The sequence below is a fragment of the Chelon labrosus genome (genome assembly GCF_963514085.1).
Source record: "Chelon labrosus genome assembly, chromosome: 19".
Lineage (NCBI taxonomy): Eukaryota > Metazoa > Chordata > Actinopteri > Mugiliformes > Mugilidae > Chelon > Chelon labrosus.
In genome coordinates, this window is record NC_140352.1 from 19,641,052 (window position 1) to 19,654,812 (window position 13,761).

Sequence of the window (13,761 nt, forward strand, 5' to 3'; positions counted from 1 at the left end):
TGCTGCAACATACTTCACGAATGAAGTTGAAACATTATCAACAGCTCCTGGACCCCAAGTAAACGGATTTGTAATATGCATTTGTCAAAATCTTCAAACCATAATCCATTTTTTTTTTTTGTGCTAATACAACTAAAAAGCCTAACCAAAACTGACAAATCACCTCAAGTGCAGAAGTGTATGTTTACAACATCCAAATCAACAAAATCACAAATCTTAGAGGAAATGTTGCACCTCACCGTCAACTCTTATCTTTTAAAGAATCACTAGAGCTCACGACCGGCATTCGCTTGATCTCCTGTCAGTGCACTACACGTTGCACAACACTCTCGTAGGTTGCACAATACACTTCGTTTCAACTCCAATGTCAGGTTACTTGTGAAATGCGAAGCATGATGAATTAAGTCTCTTGGCATAGCTGACAAAGGTGTACATTATGTAAGTACTTACTGCCAAGTTCAGTCTTCTCTTTCCAAAGGTTTCTGTCCATCGAGGTGTCTGAAAAGGCAATAAATGCGACATGAATTGAGAGAATAAAAGTTTTTTTTTGTTTTTTTTTTAAAAAGATGGGTATTGTTAATTTAGTGTTAATACTGTGGTTTGAGACATTTTAGAGATCTAGTGAAGTTCATTTCTTTATTGTTATAGTTCATGGTATGGTATCTGGTACTTTAGATTGCAGTGTTTGCTATGGATAGCTCGTGTATGTCACAAAACTACATTAAAAAAAAAGTATAATAAAGTAGTAAGACAGGCAAGAATCAGTTGATATGGTCTATTTCAAATGTGACTCACTACAGAAATCAAGTGTTTGGCAGGCGTCACTCATACATTTCCTTCTCTGCAGATTTGACTCAGTTGGGATTATCGAGGACACGCAGAAACATTTCAGGTCGGGCCTATTTGGTTTACGCAATCCTTTTTGTTCTGCGACAAGTTGAGCTTTAGAGAACAATACAAAACCTGTGTTAGTGTACTTTTGTGGGCTAATCAGCTCAACAATCAATGAGTTTCACTGCAGTGCGGATATGACATGAATGTCTTCAAGCTTGGTGCCTTCACAGTTCGTTACTGTACAAATGAAGAAGCATCATGGGCACCTGCAGAATGCATTTCAGTGTGTAAAACATTTAAGGAATCAAAGTACTTCAAAGGTTGTATTTGTTTGATTGGTTTCTAAAAAAAAAAAAAAAAAAGCTGAAAAACAGTCCAAAATTTCATGAAGGACCACGGCAACATTTATTTTTGGATCATGAGATTATGTGTGGTTTAGCTGTAGTGCTACGCCTTTAACACACTTTCATTTACAGCCAATTTACAAAAAAAAAAAAAAAAAACACTTCTCCCACCAGTGACATGTGAGTGATAGCTATTGGTGTGAAAAGATCAACTGGTACCTCCCACTCTCAGCATGCATTAAAAAGCTGTTTAAGGAGGGCTTGAGGCCAGGACTGCTTGATCTCAGGGTTGAGGTGAAGTCTCGGCTGGCTGGCGCGATGGATCTGCATCCTCCGCCGAGACTGCAGCTGATGCTGATGATTGTGCTTCTGCTCAAGTCTGCCAACGTCGCCTGGCTGCACGGAAATCCAGTCACAGGTTACTCATTTGTATTTTGCTTCACACAAAAGCTAAATAACTGCAAAATGAAAGTGCAAAACAACATATATGACATAGGTTCAGGGCATTTGTTATCTGTTTGACCCCATGACCTTCTGGTAAAAGTTTGCAATATCTATAAGGCAATGTTGTGTACAAATGGATGTTTGGGATGGCTAGTCGGTAAAACAAGCAGGGTTTAAGTGAGGACAAAGGTCAATTTCATCCATGTTCGCATGCTCTTAAATTTATCTTCACAGCCCGTTTACACATTTAAGCAGAAGCAACTAGTAGTAGAAATGTGTTGCAATTTGAACATAAGTGTTGGGGAACTGTGTTAAAATGCATCCGCAAATTTTAGCTAACACTTTTAGAAGTCCGATTTATAAAAACGAAGTCGCATCCTCAAGTGTATGCTCATTTCTACTGGAACCTGATTTTAGCTTCATCTGGCACTGTAAGTCATAGATAAATGAACACCTCCAAAGAGTGGACTCACAAATGAGCAGACCAAAGTATTTTAACATCTTGTTCCTGATCTCGTCTGCAGTATAATCAAAGCCAGTGTTTAGTCAGATGCAGGTTTTGGATTACTGGCTCGACAGTCGTGTAGAATCTCAAACACACAAGACAAATAAAACACTGTTTTCCAGGAGCGGCCGACCGTCTTCACTGCGTGAATGATTACCTGCAGATCATCAACTGCTCCCTGAGCCTCACGCCATCAGAAAACTCTTCAGACAGCAACAGCTCCTACTGGCTCATGTTCACAGAGAAATCTTATCAGTAAGGCACTTACTTTTATATTAATCATGGGTCACCTTTAATTTGATGATGATATTTTACCTAATTATTGATTCTACTTTCCTTCCAGAGAAGTGGATGTGTGTGTACTGACAAACAAAGACGGGATTTATTTCTGCTCCTTGAATAAATCCCAACCAGTGCCTGATGAAATCGCATTCTCTGATCTGGACATCTACAGCATCTCTCTTTGTCACAACCAAAATGTTGGGACCGAAATCTGTGAGACGCTGGATGATGCATACATACCTTCGAAAAACAGTAAGTAGCTCAATGATTTGGTTTGTTCTCACAGCCATGCGTGTTCCGTAAGAATCCTAAATGTTCTAAAACCGCTTGCACCCTCTCATCAGTTAAACCAAACCCGCCGTGCTGCCTCACAGTCCTCCACAACTCGAGCCAACACCACTTCACTTGGAAAAGCACCTACGAGGAATACAGTTCTCTCACCAGCCTGCCTGACAGGCTGAAGTATCATCTGCATTACTACAAGAGAGGAGACAAACACACGGTAAGATTAAATGAACAATTGCTGTTAAAACCTACTGGAATCAGTAGCTGGATAATTGTGTAAAATATGGATATTTATGCCACAGAGGACAAAAATCTAGAAAATGCACAGTTTAAAAATAAAGGTTGACTGTCTGAGTGCCATGACATTTTTGAGATGACAAACTACCAGCGGTTTCATTAGCGGCCAATGTGGCTGTCAGCTCAAATAGGTGGCAGACTGTGGGAAAACTGACTTTATCTGACCTGCAGGTCTGTTACACCGCAGACGCTCTGACGTGCTATATCAAGAGAAGGATATATTTAACCGGGCTCTGTTTTCACTGGTCGGAATGGCCTTTAGCTTATCACATGAGTGAATGAGATGCAAGATTCCCAAACAATTCATGGAACTAAGGCTTGAGGAATAACGCAGGAATAAAAATGCATTTAATCAACTGATCAACTCAGCGGGGCTATCGGGGGCCTTTTGGAGCAGAAGCGCCGAACCCAGCGCGCAATAATGAAATGAAGCTGTCTTGTTTTGTCAGGTCAAAATAGTCAAGAAGCCTGTCGCTGTCCTGAATGTAAGTATTTGGACAGTTAGAAGTGTCTTTTTTTAGTCTCAGCCTTCCATCAGTATATAAAAAAATATAAGGAAGATAGTGCTTCTTTAACGCAGTGTCCAAAGTTTTGAGGTTCAAAGGTCAATAACAGGCCCTAACAGTCAATTAGGGACACTCTCAGTGCTTCAGATGCCTTCAGTCGTTCTTAGTCATGCTCTCACCGCAGACAGCTCACTCAGACTGGATGTTGGAGTCTCTCGGTTTGGTCTTCAGCAAGCAGAGCACAACTCAGACCGAAATATCAGACGATTGACTTGGCTAGACGACAACATTTCACCTCTTAAACCTCAGAGTTGTTGTCCTACTGAACCGTAAGACGTCATCCAGTGAATGTGTAATCCATTTAGCTGAATCTCTTTTCACTATCGTCTTTCACACAGTCCGTCCTATATAGTTACAGCCTAAACTTGGCTCTCTAATGCATATCCATCATTTTACAAAATTGTAACTATCCAAATACTCAGTCTGGTCTGTTAGTATCACTTACAACATTTCCCCAGTAATAAGATTCCACCTTTTCCTTATCCTTTTCTTTCAGGGGACTAATCTTAACACAGAGAGTAAGAGCTTTTCTGTGGATGATGAGCATTTTATGCCGGGCGCTGAGTACACTGCCCGAGTACGCTCCAGTCCCAATCAGGGTGCTTTCAAGGGGGAGTGGAGTGACTGGTCCTCTGAGGTCCACTGGACGACTGAGCCAGCCGTGACAAGTGAGCACTGTGATCTTTAATGCACCCTTTTTAGGTTGTTTTTCTAAAAAAAACACGTGTATTTCAAAGTCTGCAGTTTTCAATTTGTCATGTCCTCCCACAGGTTTAACAAAAAACCCTTTATCTAACCGAGTTTCTAAACTGGGCACGGTGCTCATCCCCTTATGTGTGATGGTGCCAATCGTTTTCCTTTTTTGCTGTGCTCATGTTAAAAAGTAAGGCCCTCCTAATCAAATCTCTGATCACTGCAAATACCATTTAAGAAAAGGGTGTTATTTTAAATGTAGTGTCTTTTATATTGCAGGTGGCGTCAGAGTGTCTTCATCCCGACTCCAGCTCCCTACTTCCACACACTCTACACTGAGTGCCAGGGAGATTTCAAGGTAAGTTTATCCTGTCACTTCAAACCATACAGACAATTATCTCGTGAGGCTGTTCCTGACAGCGGCTGTGATTACAGAGCTGGGTGGTTGCACAAGAAAACACAGCAGACATGGTGAAAGCGGAGGAAACGCTCCAAGTTGACACCCTGACGAAATGCGCAGATGTCCAAGAGGAAAGCTGTCCGCTCCAGTTCCACCAGCAGCCGATGGAGGGCAGCTCGTACAGCAATATAACCCCCCCGGTGTGTGATGACGCCCTCCTGGGGTTCCCGTACGCTGTGAGCACCATGGCTCCACTGTCAGCTCAAGGGAGCTTGCTGAAAAGTCTGAGCTCTGAGTTTGGGAGCTGTGATGGAGACTCCGGTTGTTGGCTCAGCAGCGATACGTTCATGGAGAGGGACCCTCCCTGGTACTGCAACGAGTACTGCACCCTGAGCGCCTTCCAGCAGTCTAGTTCCATCACAGCAGAGCTTCATGGGAGTTTCTCTACTAAATCCTTTTCAACAGGGATTATCAGAGTGGAGTGAAGCATAGAAGTATATTTTTACACGTAGCAGCCAGAGAGTAAAAATTAAAACTTCCAATAACGAGAAAATGCTTTTGCACAACGCTTCATCTACAAGTAAACTACTCAGTTCTATTACCGCAGTACTTATATGTGCACCAATCGGGCACAACATTGAAACCATCTGACCAAATATTGTGCATGTCTCCGTCATGTCTCCAAAACAGTTGGGACTCATGAGGGAAAAGGCACAGAGCTTCTGACGGGGGTCCTGTGGTGTCTGGCACCAGGACGTCTGTAGTGGGAACCTTTGGAAGGTCCTCTGTGGGTCAGGCTAGTTTCACCACCTCCTGCAGATACCTGACCGGTTTGGGATCTGGGGAGTTTAGAGGCCAGGTCAATACATTGGGCTATTTTTCATGTGTTGTTTTTGTGGTGTGGCATGTTCAGTCATGTGTCCAAGTTACAGCCACATGGATACCAGGGCCAAAGGTTCACCAGCTGAACTGAGATTATCAGTGGTTTTAATGTTCTGGCTGATCAGTGTCTATTTTGCCATTAAGGTATTATGTGACCAGTTCTCATCTTTGTAAAATGTTATTTTTTGCATAACTTACATGCTGAAACATGAACTTTTTTACTAGTGTTAAATATCTAAATTGTGTAAAGATTGTACAAACAAAATAAGCCTGAGATTGAGTGGAAAGTAATTGAACGAATTATTTTCTTTAATGCTGGAGAGGCCTGAGAAGAGCTTGGTGTATGTTTTACTCCTTCAATAAATAACATGAAACCTTTTGTAGAAAGTTTTATTATTAAGCCAACACGTACATGAACAAAGCACCATATAACCTTAAAGTCTGATACAGAAGTAAGCCTACCTGCCTCAGTCACTGTGGCCATTTTTATTTATTCCATAGCAAACACTCTGAATAACAAAAAGACAGCCAAGGCAGCAGATTCTATCGTATATTACAGCATGCTGAATAGAAAACCTGGGAAAGAGAATTAGACAGAGCCATCTAGAGACACTAGTGAGATACAACAGTATAAAAGTGCCATTCATTATACAGCAGTTGAAATACTGACAATGAAATAAGCTAATTTTACATTAAATTTATGGAAAACAAGAAGGGAAACAAAAGGAACAGACCCTGTGACAGAGCAAAATAAAACAAAAAGACATTGTCTTCCTTTTGACAGCCAGCTTGCATGGGGTTGATGAAACTGGTACCGAGCTGTGTCCCTTGCACCACATAAGACAATTAATGTTTAAAAAGAAATAACCAGGGTGCTGAAGCACCCATCCCCTCCCAGCATAATGCGCCAACCGGCAATTAAGAATAAAAATGATAGGTCAGAGGAGAACGGATGGCACAGAATGTGTGGAGTTTAAATAGAAGTCTTTAAGCAAGTCCCGATGTGAGAGGAGCACATTCATTGAGAGACTGAGTGGGGAGGTGATTCTTGTTAAACCCATTCCTTCTGCCGCTGCGGAGCGCGTCTTCGTCTTTACGAGGGGGAGAATTTTTTGGCTTGTGCTCGAACTCTTTTTTCGTATTCTACTCTGTTTTGGCTAGAAAGGGGTTAAAGATAGTCATTATGTTGTACTGATCCACTATTTAATTTAGAAACAGACATTTTTTAAACGTTTCAAAAAATAAAATCATATTTCAACCAGTAAAAGGAAAAATTTTAAATTCAGGCATCCTACAAGACTTTTCATGCATTATAGTTGGACATGGTGTGCCCATCATCCACCCACCCAAACTAATTATTTTACCCGAAGAGACATTATTATTAATATTATTAGCATGTCATCAAGTGTGATGATATAACACTACTCAGAAACAAATGTTTTTTTCAAGCAAAAGTTCAGTAAACACTGCAACAGATATTTCCTAAAATATGTTCACATTTTAGAGAACATAACTAATATAGCTCTTGTTAATTATGTATTAGCAAATTGATCTGAATGTTATTTTCTTATATCCCAGAAGCTGTCTACAAAAATGTCTAAGTTAGCCTGAGATCACTAATCCTCAAAATGTTTGCATCGCTAGCCTAGCATTTTAGTTTCAACCCTACATCAACCTAACGACTGAATTAATGACCTAAAATAAAATTAGATCTACCGTTTCCATTACCATAATACTGTTCCTCAATATGGCTGTATTTTAGCTCATCACTATCGATCAAAAAATAAATAAATAAAAGATTTCCCCCTCCAGGCGCACATACACTTCCATTTAAGCAGTTTAGTTTGAGTTCAGAACTAAATAAAAGTTACTCACCAGTAGATTGTGTAAGCCTCTGCTTGGGCTGGATCCTGGATATTTGGCTCATTTAGGAGTTCCTGGATACCTAATAAGATCTATTGGATAAACAAACCAAGAACACACATTTGTATTGTAATCATATATTTATCGGTTTTGCGTTTCTCTGTAGGAATGTTGAAAGTATGTTGCTCACAAAAACTTTTTTTTTTTTTTTTTTTTTTTTTTTTTTTAAAACTTGGTTCATATTTAACTGAAATATTCAAAAACATGTAACCCTGATTTTCCTACAGCGTGAATAACGGACTGATTAACTGATAAACTGAAAGGTTCAGGCTGTTATCCAAGATTTTACATGACTATGCCAAGACAACAAAAATATCCACAACTGTAGGTGTAAAACGTTTTTTTCCCCTGTGTGGTGTGATATAGACACTCCATATGCTAAATGTGTGAATAAATTATTTGAATATATGGATCTAATGGCTGAGAAACAGGATGAAACCTAGGAAAGATTTTTTGTTTTTTCTTCCCCAAAGATTTCAGGCAGGTCCAGTGTGTGAATGAAGTGTCCAAAGTGTAATCCAAACCTGCTTTATTGTGATGGCTGGTCTCCAGTCCTTGTCCTCCTCGAGAATAGATAGGCATACTGTGCCTGACGGATACACATTTGGATGGAAGAGTGGAGGCTCAAATTTACCTGAAACACAATAAAATGTTAAGTGCACCCATGTTTCAGATCCATTACAAATGTCAGACAAGATGAACAAAACCTACAAATGTCACTGAGCTTTTCTACAGCTGGACTGTGCCACTGAAGGCAGCGGATTCTGTTGTTCACCTGATCTGTGCTTTCATGCCATTTTAATGCGACACTGCTGAGACAGCGCCTGTTGCTGGATTGGACTTCATGTCACAGTGACCTGGCCCTGTGTGTGTGTGTGTGTGTGTGTGTGTGTGTGTGTGTGTGTGTGTGTGTGTGTGTGTGTGTGAGACCCATAGTGGTAGTGTAGTGCTCTGACAGACACAAGAATACTGCACATCTCGTTCTTGAAATCTTTCAACCCTTAAATCATTACTGGTTGTGCAATGCTGTAAAATGAACAGTAAAGGATGCATGCATGAAATCATCCATTGGTAATGTATGAAATGTATAAAATTGGACCATTTCATACATAATAATTATAAAATAATAATAATGAAAAAACAACATGGGAAAAGCCTCGTTTGTTTTCCGTTACTGTGAAAGGGTCAACACAGATTTCAACCAATAACAACCAGGGTATCGAGCATGCCCAGCCCTGCTCAGCTTTAATGTGGACACTTATTTTGACAACAGTATTCGCACAGGGATCACTACAGTAACTCTATAGTGGAGTTAGCACATGGCTTTTCAATTGAAGAGATTTGCGGTTCTATTAGCTGACCAAAAAACAGGATGTCTAATTTGGTCAAAGATAGTTTACAGAAGTGATACAGCTTACATACATGTACAAACATGTTTTTGTCAACTTAATGGGACCGTCACGAAAAAAGACGACCTACATTAAACATTTGTTTGTGTTTCAGTGTTTATTTCGAATATGCAAACCCAAAATAAAAAAGAAAAGGCAAAACATTTAAACATAGAAATACATAATCGAAAAGGAGTGAGAAGAAGAATAACTACTGTACTACTGTAGCTGAAGATTATTTTTAATGAAGTAAATGGAATTAACAGCAAACTACTTTTAAAGTGTGAAGTAATCTCAGCTACGGTTGTATCCGAGCTGAAAAATGTCATACGCACTAACTCACATTTTGGAGGTGAAGAAGGGTAGTCGTCCTTGAACAACATGCGCAGTTTGAACAGGCCTCCTTCCCATGGAGTCTGAGAAGACACAATTATTAGCTCAACACCTAAAAATGTTTCATTTTAAAAGTACGTTTAAAACGCCATTTGTAATCAAAGATGAGGTTTTTACATCTAGTTTGACCCCTAAAAACCTAAAAATCATGTATTTACCAACTTTGCTGATACAACTGGAAATGAACGATCATAACATATAATCTTATGAATTCTCTACAGAAATGACATAGTTTTATAAGCCGCAGGTGTTTACGCAGGTGCAAACAGACTTTGAAACACATTACCCCCTTCTTGCCAGGAATAGCACATTCCCAATTCATGAGATTCATGGTTCCGTCTGGATTTTTTGTTGGTACAGCAACAAATCCCTAGAAAATTGAAAAAGAGTTTATTGTCAACATATCTGTGTTTTCTTGAAAGGTTGACAGCATTTAATGAATGTGAAGTTGCAACAAGTGTATATACTTAGACAGTACTCACAAAGGGATGGTCCTTCCGCCATGCCTTGCGCTCCTGGGCAAGCCGGCTCAATGCAATGCCTGACATGATTTGTGAACTCCTGGAATGAAAGAAAAATTGATTGATTGTTCAAAAGAACTCCACAAGCCATTCATAAAGCTAAAAAAAGCCAAACATTAGTTAGTAACAGCATATCTCTGCTGCATTTTATTGTAATTATACCTCTGGGTTGTGTAGGCCCAATTTAAACTAAATGGCAATAATGTATTTTACACCATTTTATTTTTGAACCAGTTTCCCAAATTAAAAACAACTGTTTTCGCCGAGATTCTGCGAATGTAAATAAAAGAATATAAACTCCCTAAACAGCAATTTTATGACTTTAGGAGCAAGCCTTCGTGTGCTTTCGCAGTTTTGAATCTAGGCATGATATCAGAACTAGATACTGTGATTCTAATGGCGTGAGTACAATTATTAACTGTGAGAAGTTAAGCGCTCATCATCTGTAAAGTGAAGTAGTAATTGTCACAGCATCAGAGGTTGAACACCTGACATAACCCCAGCAGTGTGTTGCAGTGATCAGCTACAGTTGCCTGTGTACCAGGACTCCTGACACACAGCTTCAACCACACCTTCATTTGGGAATTGGTCCCTCCTCTCTAGATTGATTTCTAATAATGAGCGGAATCACCTGCATACAATTAAGAGTTGGACATAAATCAACCTGTCCGTGGCCCATCATTAGAGGTTGATTGTCCTGACTTTTATTAGCTTATATTGTTACAAATGTGTTGCCAACCTGCTTTGATAGTTATTAGGAAGCTCCATAGGAATGTCTATTGATCTCTATAGCAACGATGCTTTGAAGGAAATGAAAAGAAAAACTAACAATGTTAGCAATCACTAATAACTGCTTGCCAACGCGTCTTCTCCCAACGCAACACAGTTTGACTATATATAACGCACCGACACTTTAATATATAATGCTAAAAATGTACATGAGCTTTGCGAGTAGTATGTTCAAAAGTAGCGTTTAATCCGACATGTTTGGAATGCTAAAGGGGGCTAGCCACGTTAGCCGGTGTTGATACGGGTCTACGGGAAACGGCTTTTCTACCTTTTACGAGCTTGTTGTTTTAGACGTAAACGCCCCCCGGAACCTAAACACTTCTTGATATTTTATTCATTTTGTGTTCACCGAGGTTTCTGACATGGCTGTTGTCAAGCAAACGTTCACCAAATGACAAGCGAAGCTATTTGATTAGCAAGCTAGCCGGTTAGCTTGACAAGCTAACTCATGTGCGCCAGAATTGTGCTACATCCCAACAGGCGCTGGCGCAGTTAGCGTCTGACACGGCCTGATGCAGCACAAAAATGCGCAAATGTACTTGATTTGAACACAAATTCGTATGAAGAGAAAAGTGACCGCACCATTTCTTCTAACGCTTAATAATGCCTACTCCGTATTAACAAACGGGTGTGTGAAATATTGCACGGGTATAAACCATATCACAATCCATTAAAGAACAGGGACAAAGAACGGCAGAGCTAAAAGGCGCACATTTATGCATTACCAAACTAGCGAAAATGGCGCAAACTGAAGCGGGTAAAATGTCATGATACACGACAAAAACGAACGTTTCCGTAATAAAGGTGTGTTCCTACCTTTCAGTATGGCTGCACTTGCTCTGATAATTAAGCGAAATGAATTAATCGTGCTCAAATCCCGTTAAACCTTGTAAAGTTTCCCTCCTGAAAAAACACCCGCTTCGACTCAAGCTAGGGACAGCTAGGCGAAACAGTCATCCGTCGTTTACTTCCGTCTTTGCTTAAATGCCCCTAGGAAGATCCGACTGCGCATTTCTCTTTTTACCTCTGTGTTTTCGGGAGTATGTCTTTAACTACTTAGAATTGAGGTGAGTTCCTTTATCAGGCTAGTTGTATTTTAACTTCCGCTCATTCGAGCATCTTAGTATTTGCTGTAAACACACAGAAAACTACAAACACCTCGTTTTTGTGGTTGGTGAAGCTAATCTTGCGGTCGTTGCTCTTCGCTCATGCGCCGTAAATGTCACTCCTACCCATAAATGAATAAAGATTATTCTGTAAATAGAATAATTCGCAAACGAACTAATAAAAGGTAACTGGTGTTCATTTAATAGTGTATGTGGGCTATAAAAATGCTGTCCGTATTTCATGTATTTGGAAGGCGTTTGGTGTCCGATTCAATGACATACTGGTTACTATCTTGGCTTGTATAACATCTTTGACCAGTCCAAGGACCGTTTATCAAAAAGACTGCGTCTGACAAATCAAATAACGTTATTTGTACAGTCATAAGACAGTTTTAACCTGACATGAGATTCGTGTCTGTCAAACATATAAATTCGCACACGTTTTATTTTTTCAGGAGTAAAAAACACGTTTTTTAAAAAATGTCTCGTCTACATTTAAACAGGCAATGTTTCGGGCAACTCAGTCACAAGAACGTATGTTAGGGAACTGACACAAGAGGTCGCCATTACTCCAAAATTATGATTACTTGACTATGACATGACTATGTTTCAAGTGTACCTAAGATGTGTGATAATTGTGAAGATTAATTTAATAAATTCTTGCAGTTTGGAGAGCCATGAAGTAAACACACAATAAATGTATACAGACACCGGTGTGAATGACAACATTTTTATTGGGTTTACCTTATGCAAGACCATATAGATCTACCCCCTTAACCCCCATACTTTGTACATTTTAACATTGCATAAGATCATATAGAAGTGATCTATGTAGTGATATGAGAACCATATTCATAATGTAATTGTTAGATTGAGGAAAAATGACACATTCATTCCCTCTGATTACAAGGTGTGATCATCAATCATGCATTACAGTGGTCTGTGGCTTATGACATGAATGCATAACAAACTGGGCACTTAAAAGTATTAGGCTACAGATTAGATAAGTTTGTCCATCACATGAAAGATGATCAATGCCAGATATTCGACCAGGCATCCCGTTTGTGAAGGGCATTGAATGTAATGTAGCTGCTGAAGTAGACAGGTTAAACACTTCACACAGAGCATATCAAATGAGGTTACAGCTGAACCAAGCAAATCAAACACAAAAACACTTTCAATCACAGAAGACTCAAAAAAAACCTTGGCGCTGAGCAAATGCAGGTTTGTTGTTATCCTGTTGGAAGTGAGTATTTCCGCCGTCAGAGAGAGTGGTTGGAAAGCAAGATTGTCTGCAACGCTCAAGGATTGGCTGTTAGAAAAGGATGGGATATCTTAACATCAGTCAGCATGTTGGGAGTGATTATCAGCTTGCTGGGAGTGCTAGTTGCCGTTGGTGCAGTCACACAAGTCAGACGTAGGTTAACATGTGTGAGGGAGTGCAAGATAGTACGTAATTGGAAGGCTTCAGAATACTATAGCAAATGTAAACATAGCCTAGCTCTGGCAGGAAATCCAGTCTACTATGATTGAACCTCTTAGCAGATCTCAAATTTTGCACTTTAAAAGCCCTTGTGTGTATTTGTGTTCATATATATGTGTGTGTGTGTGTGTGTATATATATATATATATATCCGTCAAAAACATGCATCCATATTCGTTTCCCCGACAATATAAAAACAGTTTTAGTCAAGTGTATACGTGTACATGTGAGTAAATGGAGGTTCGTGTGTCATTAACAAGTCTATATATACAAAGTGTGCCAGCATTAAGAAAAGTTTACTCATCCCTGACACTAAGATCAATGTGTACAATACACATAAGACATTGGATTTTGGTCACTGGGAAAAAGGCAACACTAAATGATTATTTGTGAATGAAATATCCAACCTATCAAAACAACACGTCAAACCTGAAAACAACTTTCTATTTTTAAAAAAAGTGTCCTAAAATGCAGTATTTACATGAACATTACAGGCTGTAAGCAATGTGCACAGTGCTTTCCACTGTAGTGCTTGTAATGCTGTGTACGAAATCTACACAATTCAAAATGCTAAGAAGAATCTATCACACTGCAAGAAAAAAATACATTTGTTTTTAAATGTAACA

The 13,761-nt window shown here is 39.5% G+C and overlaps 2 protein-coding genes across 2 annotated transcripts; one reads left to right on the forward strand and one right to left on the reverse strand.

The window, feature by feature from the left end:
- Positions 1-1,449: 1,449 nt before the first annotated feature.
- On the forward strand, positions 1,450-5,771 carry LOC311504461 (interleukin-21 receptor). The gene is made up of 8 exons (XM_084567579.1): positions 1,450-1,596; positions 2,250-2,382; positions 2,471-2,661; positions 2,754-2,911; positions 4,054-4,225; positions 4,329-4,440; positions 4,530-4,608; positions 4,686-5,771. The coding sequence occupies exons 1-8, from the start codon at positions 1,497-1,499 to the stop codon at positions 5,133-5,135; spliced, it is 1,395 nt and encodes a 464-aa protein (XP_084423705.1). The 5' UTR covers positions 1,450-1,496; the 3' UTR covers positions 5,136-5,771.
- Positions 5,772-5,906: 135 nt separating this feature from the next.
- Positions 5,907-11,519, reverse strand: ube2ib (ubiquitin-conjugating enzyme E2Ib). Its single transcript, XM_084567580.1, has 7 exons — positions 11,363-11,519; positions 9,719-9,797; positions 9,523-9,606; positions 9,187-9,259; positions 7,980-8,089; positions 7,408-7,487; positions 5,907-6,689 (listed from the first exon to the last, which is right to left on the reverse strand). The coding sequence occupies exons 2-7, from the start codon at positions 9,782-9,784 to the stop codon at positions 6,626-6,628; spliced, it is 477 nt and encodes a 158-aa protein (XP_084423706.1). The 5' UTR covers positions 9,785-9,797; positions 11,363-11,519; the 3' UTR covers positions 5,907-6,625.
- Between the last annotated feature and the right edge of the window lie 2,242 nt (positions 11,520-13,761).

Bases quoted from the DNA above. Each gene is read 5' to 3' on its own strand.
- LOC311504461 (XM_084567579.1), top strand. From the start codon at position 1,497: ATGGATCTGCATCCTCCGCCGAGACTGCAGCTGATGCTGATGATTGTG. The intron at 1,597-2,249 runs GTTACTCATTTG...ACTGTTTTCCAG, and splicing joins GCACGGAAATCCAGTCACAG to GAGCGGCCGACCGTCTTCAC. The intron at 4,226-4,328 runs GTGAGCACTGTG...GTCCTCCCACAG, and splicing joins GACTGAGCCAGCCGTGACAA to GTTTAACAAAAAACCCTTTA.
- ube2ib (XM_084567580.1), bottom strand. From the start codon at position 9,784: ATGTCAGGCATTGCATTGAGCCGGCTTGCCCAGGAGCGCAAGGCATGG. The intron at 9,607-9,718 runs GTGAGTACTGTC...TCAATTTTCTAG, and splicing joins GGCGGAAGGACCATCCCTTT to GGATTTGTTGCTGTACCAAC. The intron at 6,690-7,407 runs GTGAGTAACTTT...ACCCCTTTCTAG, and splicing joins GAGGCTTACACAATCTACTG to CCAAAACAGAGTAGAATACG.